General features: G+C 29.9%; 1 protein-coding gene across 1 annotated transcript in view; it reads left to right on the forward strand.

Moving 5' to 3' along the window:
• Nucleotides 1-21525, forward strand: part of LOC107452521 (neuropeptide SIFamide receptor) — a 118212-nt gene extending 96687 nt beyond the window's left edge. Inside the window, exons 3-5 of the mRNA XM_016069011.3 lie at nucleotides 7935-8034; nucleotides 17818-18178; nucleotides 19978-21525. Coding sequence (XP_015924497.3) covers nucleotides 7935-8034; nucleotides 17818-18178; nucleotides 19978-20343 — 827 coding nt within the window. The 3' untranslated portion in view covers nucleotides 20344-21525. The remainder of the gene's footprint in view (nucleotides 1-7934; nucleotides 8035-17817; nucleotides 18179-19977) is intronic.
• The last annotated feature ends 4350 nt before the right edge of the window (nucleotides 21526-25875 follow it).

A 25875-nucleotide genomic window follows, 5' to 3' on the forward strand; every position in this document is an offset into this window, starting at 1 on the left:
ATTTTGCAATTCCTGAGATGTGTTTTTTTCCACCTTTTTCAACATTTATTTTTTTAAACATTGCAATAAAGTGCCTGGCTACTCGTGGACATGGGTGAAAGTGAGACGGAAAGGAGGAAAATCTGGCAAACTGGTAGTAATACCATTTCAGTTTTAACTAGTTTTTGGGACGAGTAAATCAATTCTCTTTTTCAAACTATTCAACAATATTTACTTTTTCATAGATGAAAAAGCAATTTTATATCTATGCTATAATTGTAAAAAAATCTCAGTAGTTACAAAAATTTAATTTTTCTCCAAAGGAATGCTAGAATGAAATTTTGTTCGTACCAGTTTTTGCTCTTTTCCGTCTTGGTATATATAGGCTTTCAACCCTGCTAGTGGATAATCTAAATGGTTTCCGAGACTTTATCGGTTCATTTTTTAATCTTATTTTTGAAACCACCTTCGTTGTGTAATAGAATGTTACAGACGTAAGTACACTCGCTTGTCAAGCGCGTTTTTCATGTCCGATACCTTGCAATAACTAAATACTTCTTAAACATTGGAATTATGTGCTTGGCCACTCGTGGATAATCTTAATGGTTTCCGAGACTTTATCGGTTCATTTATTAATCTTATTTTTGAAACCACCTTCGTTGTGTAATAGAATGTTACAGACGTTAGTACACTCGCTTGTCAAGCACGTTTTTCATTTCCGATACCTTGCAATAACTAAATACTTCTTAAACATTGCAATTAAGTGCTTGGCCACTCGTGAATAATCTTAATGGTTTCCGAAACTTTGTCGGTTCTTTTTTTAAATCTTATTTTTGAAACCGCCTTCGTTGTGTAATAGAATGTTGCAGGAGTTAGTACTCTCGCTTGTCAAGCTCGTTTCTTATGTCGGATACCTTACGATAACTAAATACTTTTTAAACATTACAATAAAGTGCTTGGCCACTCGTGGATAATCTTAATGGTTTCCGAGTCCTTTTCGGTTCTTTTTTAATCTAATTTTTGGAAACCGTCTTCGTTATGTAATAGAATGTTACAGACGTTAGTACGCTCGCTTGTCAAACGCGCGTTTTTCATGCCCGATACCTTGCAATGACTAAATACTTCTTAAAAATTGCAATTAAGTGCTTGTGGATAATCTTAATGGTTTGCAAGACTTTTTCGGTTCTTTTTTAATCTTATTTTTCAAACCGTCTTCATTGTGTAATAGAATGTTACAGGAGTTAGTACGCTCACTTGTCAAGCACGTTTTTTATGTCCGATACCTTGCAATAACTAAATACTTATTCATACAGAATCTCTTAATATGTAACCCTTCTTGTGCATAGACAATTCTCCATTTTTATTTAAGGAATTTAACTTGGTATAAGAAAGTTTTCGTAGCAAAGTTTGCTAAAATTAAATTTATACTTTAATCAATAATATTTATATGATATACTATGAGTATCGAATAAAGAAACATAACAATTGCGTAAAAGATAAAACTACATATTTTATTTACTACATGAAAAATTACTTGTCTTATTTTCATATTTTGTGTATTGTTATGTATTTAAAATTTCTATTTACTTAAAAAATGAAAATATAACAAGATTTATGTATAATATGCCTTTAAATGCATTGTTAAAATTGTATTCTGTATCGGAAACAATTTATCCAAGATATATTTTCCATTATATAAAAAGTTCTCCAGGAAGTATGACGCCTTCTCTATGATTGACAATACTTTTTACCTTTCAAATCATAGCAGCACCCATTTCAATTTCTGTACCGTCTAAACAAGCTTGAGGCTGCTCTGAATTTAGAGAAAATTTTTCACTTCCACAGTTTTTGCAAAATATTGCTCGATAAACAAAGATCTTAACCATTCGTGGGCCTAGGAATTGTTAAAGGAGCTTTGACGTTAGATTTTTTTGTCTAGACGAGGGAATTGAAGAGAAATACAGCTTACCTAAACTTTTTTCGAGATTTCATTTGTTGAACTAAGGGCTCAAATAACTTTTCGTTTGAAAAGAATTTGGTTTTGAATGTAAAGGTTATTTTTCAGACTTTATAGTGAAATATTCTCTGTTTTGATTCATTGGGATTCAAAAAAAGTATTTAATTCCTTCGAAAAAGAATATTTGGAAATCATTAAGTGGGCTTTTGTATGCATTCGCCATTGATCTATTGCTAGGAGATCAAAAAAATCCAAATAAAAAACTGGTTAACTTTGCGTTTTTTTACAAACAAAGCTGCAACTGCAATAACCGTGAAAATGGCGGGAACCAAAAATTTGCAATTTCTTTTTAGAATATATAGGTATTAGTAATAATGTATTTCTTGCTATGTATATTAAGTCAAAAAATTGCCATGATTCAATTACCAAAAAGAAAAATATTATATTTCAATTAATTAAAAATTGAAAAAAAAAACACCTTTAAAGAAAAGTAGAATGTTTAAACATCTTTATAATCGTTTCATTTCATTTTTATACATTTTACACTATAGAAAAATACTGTTAAAAGTACTGGTGCCCTAAGTTCCAGTTTTTTTCTTTTTACATTTGAAAATTTGAACCGACTCTAGTTAGACGAGCACCCTTATTTAAAAAGCAAAATACTTGAAATTCTCTTTAGAAACGAGTTTGACAATATTTCTTTTAAATATATTCGATTTAGGTCATTCATTATGTATGCCATGCAATATTTATAATGCCCTGGAAACATCACAAAATCTTTCAAGAAATATATTCGTTCATTAAAACGTGAAAAATGTATCAGCCACTAAGCACTAGATCGCGAAATGTTGATTATCCAATTTGTTATTCATAGAAATATATTTCGCGTAACGGAGGAGATTTATATTAGAATTTTCAGATCCTTTCTCCCAAAAGTGAAAGTTCTGACAGATAATTGTGACAGTTGCCACAATTCATTGTAGAAGAGTGTTAGGATAACAATGAAAGAAAACTTTTGAAGAAAATGATAATAAGAAATTGATTAATAAGAAATTGATATAGACTTAGCATAATAAATCTTACCTTTTTTAAAAAATCTAATTAGATTTAGAGGAAATTTTAAAATCTAAATTACATAAAATAACTTTTGGTTTGAAGTTATTCCTGCGGAATATTAGAGTCATATTTAATAGCTAGCTCTTCATTTGTTTTTAAAAGTTTCAAATTATAGCTTATTACCGGTGTTTGCCTCTGGACACAGCTGATATGCGTGCTAAAAAGGCTGAAAGCTAAGCGTGCTGAAAGCTAAAAAGGCATGTTTCTGAAAAAGGCTAATGCGTAACTAAGGCTAATCAGTCAGATAATTACTCATATGAAGCTGATATCTCACTTTTGTTACATAAGAATGAAATTTCAGTTTGTGGTATTTTTCTGGGAAAGTAACATGCCTCTTTAACTATTTGTTTCGTTTTCATTATATGTTAGAATTAAACTTGTAACTTATTCTTTTTTAAACTATTATGTAAAATGCTCAGTAAATTGCATACTAGTCTATGAAGCAACTTGCTTTTGCATAAAAGACTAAAATATCTTAATGTCAATGCTTTCACTAGCTTGGTCTGCTTGTCAACTTCCTAACATGATTTTATTGCCTAGGAGATAAGATACGACGGCGCGTTTTGATTTTTTCATAATTTACTCGCTAATAAGCTTTCATGATTATTTTGTTAAAATTAATTTTATGAATTTCAGCTAAATTGTCTTGCAATTCCCATTGCCATCGCTCAAATCTCTGCATTCGTTAAGCATAAAAGCTTCTAAAAAATGATGATTAACATAATTCATCAATCTTAAATTTTAGTATCAATTATACTAAATGAATGAGAAATTTTGCAAAAATTAAGAATCCACGCTCTTGAATTCAACAAGGATATTACTGCATAATCGTCAAAATTAAAGCTAAATGGTACTCATCAACCTAACATTGAATTTAATTAATGACTACAAAATCAAATAGACTGTGTAACACATCGATAACCAAACAGAAAAACCAAATTGAATGACTTAAAAGAAGCATACTTCACTCCTCAGAAAAAAAATAATTTTTCAAAGAAGCACGATAAATTTTTTTTAAAAAATTCTTTTGAAGTTGCTACTTTAGTTTAAGCCTAATTAACAAAATATTATAAAATTCAAGGTAGCATTCTAAAAATTGTAAAACAATTTCTCAAAATTGATTAAATAATTTAAGATACAAGAGTTAAAACGTGTATAAAACTTAATTTGCATTAATGCAATGGTAAAGTTTAACATTAAAACGTCATAAAAAAGCACCTTTTATGGTACACTGAGAAAAAAAAGTATGATCAAAACTACCAGAATATAGTAATATTTACCATATTTCTGGTAAAATATAAAAATTTCATAAATCTGGTTAAATATTTCCATATTTCTGGTAATATTTACCATAGCTCCAAAAAGCTCGGTAATTTTCACCAAAGTGCTTTGACGATGATTTTGGTAAGATTAACAATAAAATATGGTTTTACAATAAGTGAAAAATTTTGCGTAATTTTATCACGTAGTCTTATAACATGTTATAAAAGTAGTTTATTGAGTTAAATTTGTTTTTTAGTTTTGTATTTTTTTTTACTAAATGTGCGGGAATAAAATTTAGAATTTTGAAAACCAGAATTTCCGTTAAACCGTTACATATGAACTAAAATTAAATGTTTCAAGTACCGCATATTTTTTTTCACTAGGAATGTCATAAATATAGGACATGGTAATTTTACTAGAATTTTTATTTATTGCAAGCAAATACCACAATATTCTATAAGGAAAAATAACTCAAACGTTAGGAGTGTAAAATTAAATTAAACTACGAATCTTGGTATAATCTTGAATGGTGAGTAGAAAATAATACAATAAAAATATATTAAAAAATGACAATAGCAGTAGCTTAACTATGTATAAATACCGTTATATCCAAACACATCTAACATAGATATCATTTGCAATGTTGTATGTACAACTACCATTTACAATGTTGTATGTATGGCTATCATTTACAAGGTTGCATGTTAATGAGGACTCAGAAAATATTGAAAAACAATAAATATAAATAAAAAATAAGACTAAAATTCAAAACCAAGTTAAGCATCCTGTATAAGGATAAAGAAAATTAGTTACATTGGATAAAAATGCATCGCATTACAATGGAAAGCAATTATAATGATAATAAAATACCGATATCACCAAGGGCTACTTTATGAATTACTATGACATTTATTTTCTTATAGCAAAAGGAAATATATAACGTTTCTGAAAAGAAATAAAAATTAAATGCATATTTATAGGTTATTTTACCCTGAATAGGGAAAAAAGCTATTATTAAACGATGAAATTTTTCGAAAAACTATTTATATTATCTTTCAATTTAATATTACGTAAGTATTTTTTCGTCGACAAGTTTTGTGCTGAAATGGCCTAAAGGCATGTCAACCATATCTGCATTCTCTTGAATTAAAGCCATTTTCTTCTTCGTTTTTTTCTTTATTATTCCAATATTTATTTTTCATTTTTCACATGCTATATTCTTTGTTATTATATCTATTATCGAGTACATATTTTAAGTAAATGATATCAATTCATCTCAATTTTTATTTATGAATAGATTTTAAGATCAGTAAGCAGTAAGAAATTGTTCTTTTGCATTTTTGTTTGGTATTGAACCCTCGGGGTTTTTATGTACTTTAAGTATTAAATGTTCTTCGATCTCGAGTAATTCTATAAATAGAAAAAAATACTGAGCTTATTTGCGGCTTTGCTAAAAATTTTCTATAAAAGCTATTAGACAGAAAAAAAGTTTTAAAATCTCTAAGAGATAAAAGAAATGATCGAAGTCCACTTTAATGTCATTTAATTCTTGTTAAATCCGTCACTGTTTAAAATGGTGCAATAAATACCGCGTGTGTGTTTTAGCATTTTCTGAAACATGCATTAAAATAAGTTCGTATTTTGGTGAAAAAGTGAGTTTTGATTGGATGATTTCCTGGTTTTACAGTGTACATGTCGTATGAAATCAATTATGTCAAAAGAAATACTTTGTAAATTTGTGTCAACTTCTCAAATGTCTTAGTATCAAATGTGAATACACAAAATAATGGTTTTCATATTTTATATCCCCAAATTGCTACTTCACCGTGTAATTACTCAACGCATTCATTTAACCCCGTCGTTGAACAGTAGACCCAAATTTTGAGTTTAGGACTACTGATGTTCAACTCCATAGTCTTGCAATTTTGAAAGTAATCCAAATGACAAGGGAACGCTTGGATTATATATTGGGAGAAATTTGCCTTCTTTTAGGAACTTTTAATGGAACTTACCCACATTTGCGATGCATGGAGAGGAAAACCTGAAAAATGTCGCACGGTTAGCCTGACGCAAAGGAACTCTAATTCATAATCCGTCTACCACTGAGAATATTTTATGTCAACACTATGATCGGAGTCAGTCGGGTGCGAAACTCATATCGACATGTCATCACTGAGCAAATATCACTACGTTTACAACGATGCGCTTTCTGCTATGTGCTCCGAAGAAAAGTGTTGCCTAAATGACGAAATAGCTATCGTTACTTCGAGAAAATGATTTTCGTTGAAATTAAAGAAATATTTCGCCATTCTTTTTTTCTCCCCAAAATATCTCGTAGTGCTTAATGTCTCTAACTTTTCTACTAATCACTTTAACGTAGGCATCATATACAGGGTGATTCATAAAAGATGGGCAAAATTTTAGGAAGTGATAGTAAACATTAACACCCAAGTAAACATTTTTCATCAAAGAATGCATGGTCGAAAACAAAACGCAAAGGAGCTGGCGCATTTGGAAAGTTGTTTCATGCAAACGAGAAAGCTCCATTCCTGTTGTGAGTTCCCGCGCTCCGAGTTATTATTTGCATGTTACGGGAAGAAGAGCCTTTAGCTTGGTTGTCCTTTAGTTTGGCCACCGCGCTCGCCAGATCTTTCATGCCTCGATTTCTTTCTGTGGGGGCAGCTGAAGGCTCTTATGTATAAGACTCCCATTGAATCTGCAGAAGAACTTGTCTCCAAGCTTTCGGCCGCTGCAGGAGAAGTTCGCGATATGCCTTGTGTGTTTCTGAATGTTCGCCAATCTTTTCTTTGCCGTTGTACTGCGTGCTTAGTCGCTGCCAGACACTGTTTTGAACACTTATTGTAATAACATGTCATTAAGTTTGTTTTTATAACTTAACTTCATCGTTCTTTGTGTGTTTTTGCCTCATATACGAACATAACTTTTGACTCCCTCTAACGGTTTTGAGTTTTGTTTTCGACCATGCATTCTTTGATAAAAATTGTTTGCTTGGGTGTGTACTATCACTTCCTAAAATTTTGCCCATATTTTATGAATCACCCTGTATATGGCACAACACAATACGGACAGATAAAACAAGAAGATAAATTACACCCATGCTACATTTTTTTTTTATGAATCTTTATTTATTGATATTGAGTGTAAAATCTCATTATCTCTAAAAAAAGGGCGATAGCGGGAAAAACATAGAGAACGTTCAATTTTAAAGTTGTATTACGTGTACAAAAGAACTCATAATTGAATAGTAGCTAACGCACTGGAGCTGTCGTTGAAGAGGCACGATCCTTGTTGGTGGTTTTGGGCCCATTCATCATCGATGGGCATCATTTTGAATAGGAAAAAAGGTAAGTGGTGCACAATGCTGACTGAATTTTCACCTTCATGCAGTTGGTCTCGAAATTGTGGAGCCTTAACCTCCTTGGATCCTCTCGAGGAAATGCCTTTTTCGTGTGCAATACAGATGTTTAAGTTCACTAATTCATGTTAAAAATATCTTTATACAATAGTTTTTAGGAGAATAGTAATGTGTCATAATAAATTCGTTTGATTTGGATAGAATAAAATGTAAAGCTAACTACTTCTTTTTTCTATTTTTTAGCTTGGGTTTTAGGCCTCTTCATGTGCAAAAGTGTTTCCTACCTTCAAGGCGTGTCTGTCAGTGCATCAATCAACACGCTAGTAGCTATATCAATAGACAGGTAAATCTTATTTTGCCCTTAAGAAAATATTTATATAAGAAACACTAAACTGAAACCTCTTGGAAATTTTAATATTTTTGTGCCCAACACTTTTACAATACAAATTACTTCATAGACACACACCACCCAACCATGACTAAGCATGTAACATTAGTTTTTGAACAATCTTTTAAAGGCCATAATACGAAAGCCACGTAGGTCAGATGACGCTGTCAGCGTCATCTGACCTACGTGACCAATGAAAGGACTTTCAACCACGGCATATTTAACGTGCACCTTGCTGCGTACATCTGCCGGCTGCTTCGTCGTTTGTCGGGATCGAACTCACTAGCTCCAGCTCTTAATTAAACCAGCGGTGTGAGAGACGACTTAACCGACAGCACCACCGCCGACAGCAGAAGATTATTAAAACGAAAATCTCAAAAATATTTTTATGGAACATAAGAATATTTTTGAGATTTTTGTTTTAATAATCTTCTTTTTGTGATCGGGTACGTCAGTTGTTTGCCGAAACAAGAAGGTTGGTGGCAGTAAAAATTATGATATTTACTTCGTAAGATGTAATAGAGTACGTGTTAGAACTTTTTCTCTTGTTTTTTTATGCGTTTTAAATTAAGCATTTTACAATTATTTTTAATTACTAATTTTGTGACTTAACAAGTGTACTTCTGATAATATTTATGATGCATGGAAGAGCAACAAACCTGTCCTATAAACATTTTCATTTCTACAAAGCATGTAGGTTAACAGAGATGTCTTTAGTACGCAATGATGAACATATTACATTTTGTAGCAATTAAAGCAACTTTTTCAACTATTCATAAAGGTAAATGAAGGAGTTTAATAAAGTTTTCTGCAGAGAAAACATGTAGAGTTGTAAATAAAAAAAGTGTTTTCTGATTTATAGTGAGCATTTAAAACGTAAAATGAGAATATTTCTTGCTGTGTTTCTGATATAATCTCCCAATATGAAAATTCGCAATTAGTAATAAAAAAAGTTAACTTGATTGCTTCGCATAGTAGCAACTCCTTCAGGGTTGATTTATTTTCTGAAAGCAAAACAATATGTGATGTATAATTGCTTTTTCGAATGAGAATTATCATTTAATTGGATATCCAATAACAGAGAAAAATATTTTTGTTGTTTTCCCGAAGTAGTATAATAAATAATAAGTTTAATTCGTTTCCAAAATAATTGATAAAAAGAACATCATTCGGAAATAAAGAAAAGTTTTTTTTTATCCAAAGAAGACAATCATTTTGTTTCATATATATTGATACTTTTTCTTCGTAATTATACATTTTGAAATCGTTGGTACTTTTAAAATATGATAGTAAAATTGCGGTTGTAAGTAATTGCGTGGTTGTATTGTTAGTTATTTAAAATTGTTGTTGTGTTGTAAGATATATACAACTTTCAATTATTGTTCTAATAAAAATACCAGAATTACCCACTTCGGATTTTGAAATTGAAGTAATACTTCTTTTTTAATAGGTTTTTTTAAAATTTTTTCTACCATCGCGCATTAATAGTTTGTATTTGCATACAAAAGATCTGGGAATCATGTGAAGAGGTTTTAATGTTCATGTAAATGTTAAAAAAAGAATAAATTATAAATTACAAATCATATTATTTAGATAAGCTTTATTAAAATAGTTTAAATTAAAACGAATGCATTTTTTTTCACTTTTAATACTTTTATTAAAAAAAATAATCCTTCGACATCTTTTATTTTAGTTTTGTACTTTATAGTCTGTATAATCTCTATTATTATAATTTTTCTGTAATGAAATTTTTGTTATACTTATTTTCGAAATAAATAAAGACACTCTTAGTGGCTAAACTGTGTGTGTATACAAATATTGTTTTGAGTTTACTGCATATTCTGCTTTTTACGAAAATAATGCGTAGTTAATAACTGCTCACAAAAAGCTAGTTATGTTAACAGGTTTAATTCTGATTACTATTCCGAAAATTTTACTTTTAAACCTCAATCAACCTTTTCAAAGATTTTACGGACCGGGATATACTTGTTGGTAGGACGTTGGATTCGTGTTCGTGAAAACCTGAGCTTGAATCCCGCTGGCCGAAGAAACCACGTGTACTAAATGGTGACTGGTTCACGTTAAATTTGTTGGGGTTACAAAGTCCTTCAAGTACAATTATAACTTCAAGCTATAACAAATCAATACAACAGGGAATCTGAATAGGAGATTGATCATTCCCTGGTTCTTTTCAATATTACGATCTGTGTATGAATGAATGGATGCCTGAATGGGTCAAACTTGTAAAACGTGCTGTGACGTGCGTGTGTGACCAAAACCATATTAGATGATGACACTGAAAAGCAAGAAATGCACCTTATGCCTTAAATTTGCTTGGTTTCAAAGTAAGGCATTGGTAAGTTGCAATAGAAAAAACAACAAGAATTTTACACAAGGCAATATATTTTTCTTACAATTTGTTTCCTTTTAATGTCATTCTATTTTTTAAAATCGATTTTAGATATTTCTTTTCAATTTCTGGCATAATGAAATAAATAACTTAGAAATTAATACATTTAAGTAAACCAGAGTGAAAATACAATTTTTAAATCTATTTGAAAGAAAACTCTGACATTCGATTTCTTTTAGTTCAACATCGAAGAAATCTATTTTATTCGAAGTGGTTTTCCATGTTTTTTGTGGTTTTTTCCTCTGTGGAAGACACTTACTGTCCCTGTTTTTAGTATTTATGTTGAATTGAAATTAATTTTGGATGCATATTTATTTTGAGTAAGCTTATTTTTTAAAAAAAAAAAATAATTATTTAATACTTATAATTGTATTTTGCTTTTATTTATTTAGTTAAAAAGTGAATTGTATAACTTATTTAGATTTCAACTGATTTTTTAAATATTATTCCTTGAATTAAATATCTTAACAGTAGCATGCGCTAATTTAAATCTTTTATGCTATAATACGTAAACTAATAAGTGGATCTCATTATCTTCTGTGGAGTTAAAAATTAAATAAGAGTGCCATCTACATTTTTTTTTCTTGGTTTTTGAAAAGTTCTAAAAATTTTCCAATACTAGCAGATTTTACTGGCATAAATGTATTTAGTTAGAACAGATTATTTTCAAAAAAGTTACGCAACATGATCTTTTACTGAATTAAGCCATTTTCTGTACATTTCCATTCAACAACCAGGAAAAGGTAGTGATGATTTTTAAAATTGCAATGTAATTTTTACTATTTATATTTTAGTAAAGGGGGAAAACAGTCATTATCTTAATTTATAACAAGTAAACAAGATCTGTAGTAATCGATTTAAAAACGTTTCCCCTCTTTAAAATTCTTATCTTTTTAAAAACATCAACAAGAGTGCTGCTAATGTTTATTAAGTGCAGTATTTAAAACTCATTGGTGAGTAATGTATTTTCATTCTCTTTTGAAGCTTTCATTAAGCAAGTTTTAATATTGAAATTTTGTGATTTTATTTTCATCAGTTGTTAATTTGAAGTTATGTTTCTCTTTTACATGTTTTTACGTATGAAGACTCAGTACACTTTTTCATTTATTTTTATTTTACTGTTACGCTTACAAAACTATAGTCCTCTTCATTGACAAGAAGTCAGTCATTTTGAAAATAGCTAATTAATGATTACAACTCGAAGGTAAATTATCTCACCATCCCCTAAATATAATATTTCTTGTAATATTATAATTATAATTCTTTAATTAATCTTTTTATAATTCTTTTAGAGTTTTTTTTCTTCATATATATACATGTTTGAAACGCATCGACATAACGATGATAACGATGAGACGTTGCAATAGAGTTACAAATATTATGACTGGTATGTTATGGCGTTTGCAATAAACTGTAATTGTAATTGTTATGATTATAGTTTGATAGATTATGCCTTTTGTATTATTAGTATTTTATGAAGTTTAATCTGGCGATTGAGAAACTATAAATAAAAGAAGAAAGAAAAATCTATGTGTTGCAAATCATAATTTATCAATATAAAATAAATTAATGGACAATTTGCTACTTATTGCTTCAAATTGCATATATTGCATCAATTATATTACATATACTGCATCAAATTGCAATATATATAAATAATAAAGTGTTGATCATTAGTAGTTAAGATACGTGGTCTAATACAATCAGTTGCAGTTAAGGTCTAATGCAAAAACATAATTTAGGCAAAATTTTCGAAATTGAGTTTCGTGTAAATTTAGAATCCCTGTTCTCTTAGCTTTCTAAAAATACTTCACTTCTGTTTATGGTTCCATTATTTACTAAATTATAGTAGTTTTTGTGCAAACTGATAACAGTGGATAGACTAATGATTTTAAATCCTTAAATACGTTTTAAATAAAAAATCAGATTTTCTTTATATTTTACACTACCTTCTCACGTTGAATTTAAAATAATTGTCTAAAATTTTTAACGAGTTTTTATGATTATAGTAATTTTGTTTCGAACTACAGACTAAGAGAATAAGGTAATTTTTTTCTGCCTGTTTTTTGACAAAGACATATGCTGGAATTATTTGAAATTTGCTCTTTTAACTGCATTGATCCTTAACTCAGTAGTATATGCATATAATTTTTAGATAATACTTCGAAACATAATGGATAGCCCTCTAAATAAAATCCTCAAAGGAATTTTTGTTTTTTGGAGCTGAATTTTTTTTACAGAGTTTAGCGTATATGCAAAAAGGCGCCTTATTTTTACCTAAGAATAATAATAATAACTATAATTACACATAATGCACATAACATACTATTACACATAATAAATTAAATCAGCTAATTTTTTAAATCTGTATTAATATTTAAAAAAAAAAGTTGTCAAAACTTGTCGGATACCTTAACGGTTGAGATTAATTTTAATTTTTCAAATTACCAGTTTATTTTTCTTTTTTTATTGAATAGTTGTCTAGTGAGCTTTTTTGATAACCATTTTACCAAACAATTGTTACAGATATCGCATTAAAAAAAAAGGTTTAAATTTCCGTGGACAGTAGAGTTCATAAGCCAAAGCCAGCAGTTTAAAAATAAATAATTAGATCTAGTGGCATTTACAAAAATGGCCTCCAATTAAACAAAGCACATAAAACTAAACTCCGTGGCACGACAGCCCATAGAGGGCCTACTGTGCTCATCTCAGTTTTCTTGACCCTGGGTTCTGGGGTGCAGGAGCAGATGTTCCGGTTAGGTGGTCAGCCGAAGTGGTCACCCCCCTCCCAGTGTCTAGTTCCCAAGCATGCTTGGTACTCATTTATTGGCCCACTGAAGGGATGAAAGGCTGAGTCAACCGTTCCCGGCCCGAGAATCGAACCCAGGACCTGTGGCATGGGAGAGTGAAGAGCTACCACTCAGCCACCGGGCGTCATACAAAGTATATAGAACCATCAATTTATATTTGTTATTATTATGAACACATTTCGTTAAACATTTTAACCGGAAACATTAAACATTTTTAAAAAATCAGTATGGCTCAAAAATTATAGGACTTGCCTCTTTGTGAGCTTTTTTTCTTATCCTTTAGAAGAAGAAATTGCTGCTAATATCATAATTAAAGAAAAATATGGGATTCTTTTTTTATGGAGAGTAAATATTACACGCCAGAGTCACTTAATTAAAAAAATCAATTGAATCTAATGGTATTAATAAAAGTGGCGTTTAATTATACTAAACATATAGACCCAATTTACATTTTCTATTATCATGGGCACATTGTATTTAACATTCGTAAGGAATCGTTACGATTCAGGAAGTAGATCACTCTTCCCTCGACGACACAGGTTCAAAATCCAGCAATAGCTAGTTGATTTGATTACTGCCTCCGGTTTGCACCAGCGGCAGTGTTTCTGTAAAATTCCCCCCGAAGGTAGGAGGGTCTTTCCGTAATGCAAATCGTGGTAAAGTTTTTTTTTTGTTTTTCTGTTCATTCTAAGCAAATTGAGATTACTTTCATCAAAATATTTCTCCATGAAGAAGCCATGGATTAGTTTATTTTGGCTGTGAAGGTTAACACTGCCAACTGAAAGCATTGTAGAATGGTGCCAGCTGTTCAACTCATCTAATAAAACATTTAAAAACAATTTAATGTCAAAATCGGGAGCATTTTATAATATTTTGAAGTTTCCGTCATTGCAGAAGTGTGTTTCAGACTCTTGCACCGAATTCTCAAGACTAACTGAGGAACTCACTGTTTGGCAAATTATTTTTGTGAAACTTCGATATTACAAAAATTGCGGAAAACATTTACGTGGAACATTTCTCTTTAATAAAAAAGTTATTTTGAAATACCTATAACAGGAACAATATTTTATATTCTGGAAGGAATATTACACTTAAATTCCAATAGCTGGATAACAATTTCTTGTAGCTATACTATTGAGTCAAAATCACATGTTTAGTGTAAAGTGTTATTTTCCTTACATTGTTCAATTGATGCCCGCATTCAATTTCATTTTGTAGCTAAACATTTTTAATTTGTTTTAGAAAGAAGCCCTTTTTTTGATTACTGCTTTTTAATCATTCTCTAGAAAAATAACTCTGAAGAAGTTTGCTTGCAATTTAGTAATTTATTCGATGGAACGTAATTTTGCTAAAACTAACTGAAACAACTTTTGTTTGTTCTAATTTTTTCAATGCTAAAATAGTTTATAAACAGTTAAATAAATTGTAGAAAATCGTATGTCCCCAAAGCTGTAAAATTCATTTGCATGTAGAACGGGTAATAAACTTTAATAGATTGTTTACTGTTCTAAGAAAATAGTTTTAAGTGTTTTATTACTTGGCACAAATTTGATTAGGTCCTTTATTGATGTGGAAGCATTCACTTGTGAAGGAGACCTTTTTTCAATTGAAACTCTTTGATAATTCGATAGACTCACTCTCTTAATTGTCCGGAAATCCTTTATTTCACAGAAAATTTGTTGATTCCCTTTGAGATATCACTGACCAGAAAATAATGCTTTTTTTAATCTAAAATAAAAAAAAATACTAAAATAAAACAAAAACATACAGAGGTTTTTTATCTGATAACTTGAAAATAATTCTATGAAATTCAATTTAAACTCTACAAATCATTGAATGATTAATGACATTTAAGATACGATTTCATGAATAGTAAAATTTAAGCGTGATTATAAATATGATATCAAATAGTTGTATTCCAATCGCAGATTTCTTTTCATATGTATAACAGCTAAAGTAAGATTGAAAGATATATATAGATGTAGAGTCTAAATTCAAAAGTATCCGTTGACGTTTTTGCTTAATGATGATATTTTGTTAAAGATTTAAAATCATTAGTCTATCCACTGTTATCAGCTTGCACACAAACTACTATAATTTAGTAAATAATGGAACCATAAACAGAAGTGAAGTATTTTTAGAAAGCTAAGAGAACAAGGATTCTAAATTTATACAAAACTCAATTTCGAAAATTTTGCCTAAATTATGTTTTTGCATTATACCTTAACTGCAACTGATTGTATCAGACCACATCTCTTAACTACTAATGAACAACACTTTGTTATTTATATATATTGCAATTTGATGCAATATATGTACAAAGTTATCGATACTATGCCCATTATAACTGAAAAATACTTGATTTGATTTAAGAGAGTAAAATAGTTATAAGCAATATAGCTCAACTTTTTGCTGCTCAATGTTGTATTTGCAAATTTCTATGCTAATTATCTAATTGATTGTATATCTAAATTATCTATCTTCGTATATACATATCTACTATGTTTAAGTAAGTATTTTGTAGTATGTAATATGTAATATAACTTTAGCCTTTAATAAATTAAATTGGTTAGACTTAATTTCAGCCGAGTCTTAGAGATTCTTTGAACTCAAACTAACTAGGATTAGTAATCTAAATTTTAAAAAGTTAAATTTTGGTTTATTTTTTATTCTTGCTTTACTTGAAATGAATTTACAAAAATAAGAAATGAAACCAAATAATGGGTAGATTTTTATAATCATTTCGTATAAATCACACTGAGGATCAAATGTAGTTTAAGCTCGTGGAACTAAGTAGTATTAAGGTCCAAAAAAGAATAAAGTACTTATAGCTATTGAGAATGTTGAACTATTTCTTAGCCACAAGAAAAAATTTTCTGAAACTCTTTGCTGCGCATGACAGGAATTTGACTTGTTATACGTTTACGCTACTATTGTTATACTTGTTATTACTTGTTATTGTTATACTTGTTATACGCTTTCAAATACTCTGTTTTTTAGCAAATATATTACAAAGTGGTACAGAATTAAAGGTAAAGAACAGTAAATGCAAAAAATAATACGTTTATAGGGAATTCAAATACTCTGCTTTTTAGCAAGTATATTACAAAATGGTACAGAATTAAAGATAAAGAACAGTAAATGCAAAGAATAATACGTTTACAGGGAGTCCAAATACTCTGTTTTTTAGCAAGTATATTACAAAGTGGTACAGAATTAAAGATAAAGAACAGTAGATGCAAAGAATACTACGTTTACAGGGAGTCCAAATACTCTGTTTTTTTAGCAAATATATTACAAAGTGGTACAGAATTAAAGGTAAAGAACAGTAAATGCCAAAAATAATGCGTTTACAGGGAGTCCAAATACTCTGCTTTTTAGCAAATATATTACAAAGTAGTACAGAATTAAAGGTAAAGAACAGTAAATGCAAAGAATAATACGTTTACAGGGAGTCCAAATACTCTGCTTTTTAGCAAGTATATTACAAAGTAGTACAGAATTAAAGATAAAGGTAAAGAAGCTGGTTTTGTAGATTACTTCTTCCGGCTTGAGCCGAAGACTTGCTAAATATGTAAAGTTGAAGAATGATACAATTACAGGGCTTCCAAATATTCTGCTCTTTAGCATGTATCTTATAAAGTGATACAGAATTAAAGATAAAGGTAAAGAATAATGAATGTAACGAAGAATACGTTTACATGGCTTCACAATAATCTGCTTTTTAGCAAGTAAATTTCCTTCATTTAAGCAAATAATTTAAAAATATCACCACGAGATAACTGTAAAAAATTGGCATTTTATAAGAATCTACTAATTCATGTTTTCAATAATTATATCAAAGATGTTAAACAGAAAATCAAGCACGTAAATATAAATTTTGTGACCACTAAACACAAACTTTTATAACCACTAGACACTAGCCAAGAACACTTTTCTCACAAACTGGATCAGTTATCACTTTTAGATTAAGCTATCATCCCTACTCTTATAATTTTATCTAATACTTAACTTCGGTTGAAGTATTTACTCCAGAGCCAGTAGATTCTTTATGATTTATTTGTGCCCAATTTATTTATTTTTAATCGATTATTTCTTTAAAAAATTAAGGTGTTTGAATCTAAAAACATCCTGATCAATTAACATAAATATTACAACAATGAAAATAATAAACAAATGTTATCCAGAACTTTTCGAAATTCTCTGTTCTATTTCATGGAAAGTATCTTTCAGCCTAACATTTGTTAAAATCTCTTATAAAGAAATTGGCAAAAGTCATCCATCTTGGTACTGTAAAACATCTTTTATCTAGATGGGAGCAAATATCTCAAGATTAAGTAAGCATAGACAAAGATTTAGCTTCCAAATATTTGAAGCATGCCTTTTAGTAAAGAGCTGTTTATTTAAATAAGCGGAATTTTAATAAAACTATTTTTAAGTGGAATAATTGGTTTTGAAACTAAACACTCCAATTAAACAGCAAATATTTGTTTTAAATTTCGCTAGATCTATTTACAGATTTGTTGCCATATGCTACCCGTTAAGATGCCAGATGACTACACAGGCAGCTCGGTGGATCATCGCAATCATATGGACTTTCTCGTTGTCAATAACACTTCCTTGGGTTCTCTACTTTAAAATGGAACCATACGATCCTGATGAACCAGATGGGACACAGTTGTGTGTAGAAGAATGGCCACATGAAAATGCAGAAACAGTTTTCTTTTTTGTTGCAAATCTTGGTCTCTGTTACGTTCTACCACTTTGCCTCATATCTATGTGCTACATTGGCATTTGGATCAAAGTTTGGCGTAGAAATATACCAGGAGAAACAAAAGGAACCAATGCAGATGCTGTAATGCAAAGATCAAAGCTGAAGGTTAGTAAATTAATTATCGCAAATTTATATTTATGCGTTTTCTTATGTATATTTTATTTTATAACCATCATTGAATACCGTAGTCTTGTAAATTTGAACCCAATCCAGAAGATCAGGGGCTCCTGGATCAAGTATTGGGAGAAACTTCCCTTTTTGGGGGGCTTTTGTGATCTAACTAATCCTCATATGCATTACATGGAGAGGAAAACCATTTAGCTTGATGGCTTTAGCGGGCACTCTATCCCCTGAGCCATTGCTGTGTACATTTGGAAAAAAAAATTAAAATATATGTTTTAAAAGTAATTACAAGTGATTCGGAAGCTCTGTCTTTTTCAAGAAAAATAAAATTATAAGACACCGAGGTAACCTGAAAACCTTTTTTTTTATTTTTTGTTCTGTTTTGTGTCAGACTTTGTTTGGATGGCAGTTTCCTTGAGCTTCCTTGATTTACAGTAATTTGAATTTTTTCGTTTTTTATGGTCTTAAATACCAATATAATGAAAATGAAATTTCTTCGATAAGCAACAGGCATTGGCAGCTCTCGACTAATGACATACAGAACTCGACATATTTTATGGAAACAGTGTGCAAACTCATAATAACTGATATAATATTTCACTGTGAACTTCGACCATCTGTGGAATTTAAATTTATTTACGAACTTTTGCAAACTGAAATTACTAAATATGTAAAAGCATGGACAAGTATGTAATAAAACCGTCGATCATCAGTATTTGAAATTTATATCACCCTAAAATTATAGTTTTAAGTAAGAAAAAATACTTGTAGCTTAAAACTTGCTAGAAATCTTAATAAATTAATTTATCTCAACAGTTATTATTTAGACTAATCATATAGTTTCAAATTACATTCCATTTATTGTTACCAATTTAAATTCTCACCAAAAGGTGAGTTTTTTTACTTCTAATGACACTTGGAGACTTCTTTCGTTGTGTTGAGTTCCATGATCTGTGTAGCATTTAATTCTTAAACCTTGCACCTTTAAAGCCAACATTTAATCAAACAAATATCACTAATTAATAACAAGTAATCAATTACGAGTCATCAAACACGAGTAAACAAAAATGAGTAATTATACTCCATTTCCTTTCCTTTTATGATGACCGTCTATATGGTGGTCAGTGAGGCAACCTCATGTCAGCAAGGTCCCAAGGTTAAATCTCGGACTAGGCATATGGATGCTCTTTCCTTCTCTTCTATATACCTTCTATGTACCTCTATCCTCCTTACTGTGTCAACAATGATAGCCCACCTAATATGGTGCTAATGAAAAAATGGTCAACAAATATACTTTTGTCTTTCCCGAATGATCGGAGAGATCATTCGGGTATCAGAATTTAATTAATGAGTGTCTGGGATGGAAGCAAATTCTCTAGAAGGCCAGGACCCACGTAGGCTGTTGCGCCAATGATGATAATGAAACCCGAATAACGAATGTCAATATATGGATGGGCGTTGCAAAAATAATCCTTTACTTTTCTGTTTTCTCTGTTTGAAACACCATTTAATTTCTTTACCTTAAAAATGGTAATGATGTTTGAGTTAGGCGCAGTAAAGCCGTGTCGAAATTCTATACGATTAAACAAAACAAAGAATTAAATAGTTAAAAGGAAAACAAAGTAAAATTTCCCATAATGAATAAGAAATTGAAACATGGTAATTTTTTACCGTCAAGAATCCATATCTTATGTGTGGTTGTGATTTCTACTAGGGTTATTTCAATTATTGCATATCCCCAATATTGCATTGTGTATTGTAAATTCATTTTCATTTTACAGGTTGTAAAAATGATGGTATTTGTCGTAGTTCTTTTCGCACTGTCATGGCTACCCCTTTACACTATCTTCGCAATGGTGAAGCTTGGGACTACCGTGGATGAAAACACATGGAAAGGAAAAATATTCGCTGTGATGGTGCCAATAGCTCAATGGCTCGGTGCCTCTAACAGTTGCATCAATCCTGTTCTGTACACATTTTGTAATAAGAAATTTCGAAAGGGTTTCTTAGCTATCATAAAAAGTCGATCTTGTTGCGGCACTCTTCGTTACGAGACGACGCATAGTGGTACTAAAAGTACGGTACTGAGAAGTACCTTCAAGTCCAGGTGCGATACTCAATCTGAATATGTTTCTGCTCAAGTATGAAATCTAGATTCTAGATTAAAGACCTCCATGTATTTAACGATTTGCTGATGCACTACTTCAGAACACGAGGAATTATTTTATCCAATTCTTGAAGGGATGTAAACATTCTGTCAAAGAGTTTTTTCTATTATGTGCAGATAAAATGTTTTTAAATACTGTTACGTGAAAAGTGTGCATATGCTGCCATCAGTATTTATTATTTGTTACGTAAGAAATAAAATGACTTCTTTCTTCGTGAAATGAATCGGTAAATATCATAAATCTTCTTATTGATGGAATAAGATATGCGTTGATGAAATATAATCATGTGCTTGTTGATGAAATATAATGATGTGTTTGTTGATGAAATATAAGGATGCTATTGTTGATGAAATACGATATGTCTTAATGAAATATATTGTTTTTGTTGATGGATTATGGTACGTGTTGTTGACATAGATACTCTCATTGATTGGATATGATGTTTTTAATGATGATATATAATGTTCTTATTGATTGAATATACTGATGTTTCCATGAATGATATATGATATTTTTGTTGATGGAGTTTGATGTGTGTTGATAAAAAGTAATAATGTTATCATTGATGTAGTATGATAGTATTCTTATTGGTCATAAATTTGATGTATGTTTGTAAAAACTATGTCTTGTAAAGTTTCTTATTGTTCACACTTTTGTATGTTGAAAAAAAGAAGCAAAATTGGAATAACACATTTATACCCAGTTTGAAGTGGATTAAAAAGAAAAATAGAATATAAGATTCTTTAGCTTTTGAAATCGCTTTTTATTGCCAAATTGTTTTGAAGAACACTTCTAATAATAAAACAAATCTTTTAAGTAGTAAGTAAAATTTGTCATTTTATTTGATGTTAAAATTTTTAACGCGTTAATTGCAAGGGTTTTTATGTACTTAATTTGAGGATTTGAAAATAATTGAGGCTTGTTTATTTTTTCTTTCAAATAAAATCTTTTAGCAATTTATTAAATGCATGTTTGTAACCTGATACTTTCCATTTCACTAAAAAAATTAAATGTGTTAATGTGAGCACTCATAATAATTTTTTGAATGGTTTAAAGAATGCACTAATCGTTGCAAAATCGGTTTTGATTTGATCGATTAACACAGTCTTTTTCATTAAGATCTTCATGTAGAACTCAATAAAGTTGTTTTTTTTAAACTAACTTGTCTAATTCATTTATTATAATTTAAGTAAACGGGTTTTTTAATTGTTTGAGTAAATACCAGTCCCACGACCCCGAGGTGAGCTTGCTTCATTTTAATTTAGCTTTAAACACTACGCCTTGTGATACATTCACACTAATATGCAATAATGATTATGTTTCGAATCAGACACTCAACATTAAGCACATGGAACCGAGCCCCGGACCAAAATACAATGAGATAATATGTAATGACAAGATGACTAGCCTGCGCTGGGATTCGAGCCCGGATCACCTGATTGGGAGGTGAACACCCTATACCCTGAGCTACTGCAGCTCAGAAGCCAGGCACTGCACTTTTCAAGATCACAATAAAGCCCTTTTGTAATTCAACTTCCTTCAAAAAATTTCTTAGTATTTCACTTTTCAGATTATGCTGATTTTAAATATTTCGAACAAAACATTAATTAGTAACTTCCTTCAACAATGGTTATGGTAATATACCATCTAGTCATTGTCATTTTTAAACATTTCAAAACAATATACTTCGCATTTAAACTTCTTTAAGACTAACCTTGGAATTTCAGTATCTAGATATAGTCAGTTTTAAAGAATTTGAAACAAAACAATTAGTACTTACACTTTCTTCAACAATGGTCTTAGTATTTCACTTTTGAGGTATTGTCGATTATAAATCATTATCTTTAAACTTCCTTTAACAATAATCTTAACATTTCCCTATCCAGATATCGTCATTTTACATACATTCTAATGTAAAACAATGATCAGCAAATTTCTTCAACAATGGTCTTGCTATTTACTATTCAGGAATTGTTACTTTCAAACATTCCAAAACAAAAGTTTCAGCATTTAAACTTTCATTAAAAATGTTCTTAATGATTTAATATTAAAGTACTATCATTTTAAAGCATTTCAAAACAAAACCACTAGCATTTGCATTTTTTAAAATAATATCTTTAGTCAGAATCAAAAACCAACTGGAATAAAGTATAAATAAAGTACTGAGTGCTTATTTCATCTCGTCTAAACTAGTTTTATTTCAGTTCAGGTAGCATAAAATGTACCATATAAACTTTTTGAAAGGCCTTAATATTTTACTATATTAATATTGCCATTTTTAAGCAAATCAATTCAGAATAATAAATAGCAACTTCCTTCATCAATCATCTTGGTATTTCACAATCTATACATATAATAATGTCATTTTAGAAAAGAAAATTAAAAAAGAGCTATTTGTATTTTAACTTTCGACAACAAAAGGTTCAGCATTCCACTATTAAGGTATTGTTGCCGATTTTAGACGATTGCAATTAAACTTCCGTTAGCAAGTCTCAGCATTCAACTATTCGGATTTTGCTATTTTTAAACATTCCAAAGCAAAACAACAATCAGGAACTTCCTTCAGTAATGATTTTGGTATTTTTTTATCAAAGTATTGTTACTTTCAAACATTTTAAAACACTACCATCAGCATTTAAACTTCCTTAACCTTAGAATTTCAGCATATAGATATCATCACTTTTATAGATTTCAGAATAAAGTCCTTATTATTTGAACTTCCTTTAACAATAGTCTTTGTATTTCACCATCCAGATACTGTCCTTTTCAATCATTCCAATTCAAAACAACAATCAGAAACTCCTTTCAACTGAAGTCTTGACATTTCATCGTCTACATATTGATCTTTTTAAACAATTCAAAATAAAACCATTTGTATTTAAATCTCCCTCAACAAGGTTTTAAGTATTATACTATCCAGATATTGCAGGGCTCTTACTAATGCCTGAAAAAGAAAGAAATTGTTGGTAATTCAAACCATACCAAAAGAAAAATCTAAACCAAAAGAAAGTAATTTATATTTATTTATTTAATTACTCAATCGTAACTACCACCATGATTTACATATCCAATCATATATATTTAAAGCGAACATATTCCTTACAATTACTTTCAGTAGTAATCTGAAAGATAGTTGTAAACTTAACGCCAGTAATACTCTAATAGGATATTTTTCATTTAAACCAATCAACATGTTTGGCTGCCAGTAGAAATGGTTTGAAATGTCTGGTTTAGATAGACATGGATCACCCTGGACTGTCATGCCATACTTGATAGTAATTATCTGAAAACATCGTTTTTTAAAGTAATAAGTAAAGAGAACTATGAATGAAATTGATTTTAATATTATTTTTATATGCTATTGATTATAATAGATATTTTTATATGCTATTTTCAATTTAACTTTCTTTAAACGTTGAAAAGAAAGTTCTTCGATCTCTAAAAATTCCTTAAAAGCTAATACGTAAACATGTAAGAAAAAGGTTAATTAAACTTTCATTTTTTTTTAAATTGAAAATATTTATAATTTTTTTTCTAGTTTTGAATCCGGAAGAATACAGTGCTTTCACAAGAAAATATAAATAAGCAGAAATCACGAAAAATATAAATTGCAAAAACACGCAGCGGTGCTATTAAAAATGAATTTTTCTGTAGAAAATGCACCTTTTCTACTTTTAAACTCTTCAGTGAATTATTTACGAAAGGATCTGAAAATAAATCAATATTTACTTCGTACTGACAAAAAAAAACTCTTATTGATTCAATAACTTTCTTGAACTTGTTTTAATTTTTAATGCAATAGAGTTGAAAGTCCAGCGAGTTTCCGTAAAAATTTATGAAAAAACTGAGCATTAAAAAAGCAAGTTCTTGCCACGATACATCAAGGGTCAATAAATTGATAAATTTAATTAAATTTTTTCGATCACGACCTTTTATCAAATTTTTAATTAGACTTGGAATATAAATTAATTTTGTTACCTTGTAACTTAAACCACTTGTTTTTTCTTCAGTGACTTTTTGCTTGTGAATAACTAAAATTGTTTCGAAAAAGGGTAATGAGATTGCCTAAATAAATATATCGTAGATTACTTTATAAAATAACCATTTTAATATATCCTACACTTTCGCTTTCTTAATAATTAATGCAAATTAAGCTAGGATTTTTGATCACCGCAGAAAGGTTTTAAATCCTGAAAAACATCTTGAGCTATGACAATGGAAACTATATTTAGCTTAAAAATCCTAAACTCTGTCAGTAAATGCTTTTATTTGACCTCAAACTCTTTCCCTTCAACAGTAGAAATTTTCATTTGATTGAACTAAAACATCTTGAACTATGAGAGTAAAACTTTTTTTTGACTTGAAAATATTAAAGTATAACTATACAAGATTTTATTTGACCTCAAACTCTTTCCCTACGAATTTTTTTTTAAATTGAACTTGAACATCTTGAACTATGAGAGTAAAGCTTTTATTTGACTTAAAAACTTTGAATTATAACTGTAAAAGCTTTTATTGAAGTTATGCTTCTTATGCGACTTCCAACAAGGTTGCGTTAAACGTTTAACGCTATATTTTTATTTGCCGGAAAATCACGTAGTAGGATCCAGTTTTCCCTCATTCATTTCCATATTGTTTTGGTTCTCACTAGCATAAAAGTCATAAAAGTATTGTTTTTCTATCAATATTTTTTTAGTTTGTTTTGATACACATATAATTTAATAGGGTAGTATTTTTTATTTTCAAAATTTAGTGGATAACAATTGTAAAAAATGATTGAAAACAATCCCACGGACAATGCGACGGATTTAAGGTTATGTCAAGGTATGTCTCTTGTGAATATCAATTGATTGTTAGGTTTTCTCTTTTGAAATTACATTATGACGCATTCACATACATTATTGATGCAAATACATTTTCCAGGGCGAGACGATGAGGCAACCACAGGCACTTCCACTGGTTCAAGAGGTCCAGGAGGGAAAAATGCACAATATTACCGTGATTACAGAGCACGTAAACGAGCGGAGCAGGAAAAAGAGTCGTTGAATAGAACTAGTGATCTTTCTACGACTGCTGATTCTTCTACAATTAACGTCGCAGGTTACGAAGTTTAACTTCTTCCGCCCGGAGGGACTCCACACACTATTTTTAGCCTTATTTTCATGGAGATACATTCTGTATTACCATGTAAGAAAACTGGAAAGAATTATTGAAAAAAAATTAAATTAATTTTTGGAAATCGCAAATTTTTGCAGAAATTACTGATTCCCATACAAATTTATGATAAGTCTCACAATATTGTTGCATAAGCTACCACAAACAATGTGTAGTTCTACACCACCTATATGAGTTAAATTACGTCAATACATTTGAGGCAGCAAAATTTACATCTGCTTAATAAAGTAAAGTTACAATAATTTTATAGTTTGTGGCAAGTCAGTTATGACCGTTTATAGTAGATCATTGAAACCAAAAATACTGAAATATAGATATATAGCATTGACCTTAACA

This window comes from Parasteatoda tepidariorum, chromosome 6 (genome assembly GCF_043381705.1).
Source record: "Parasteatoda tepidariorum isolate YZ-2023 chromosome 6, CAS_Ptep_4.0, whole genome shotgun sequence".
Taxonomy (NCBI): Eukaryota; Metazoa; Arthropoda; class Arachnida; order Araneae; family Theridiidae; genus Parasteatoda; species Parasteatoda tepidariorum.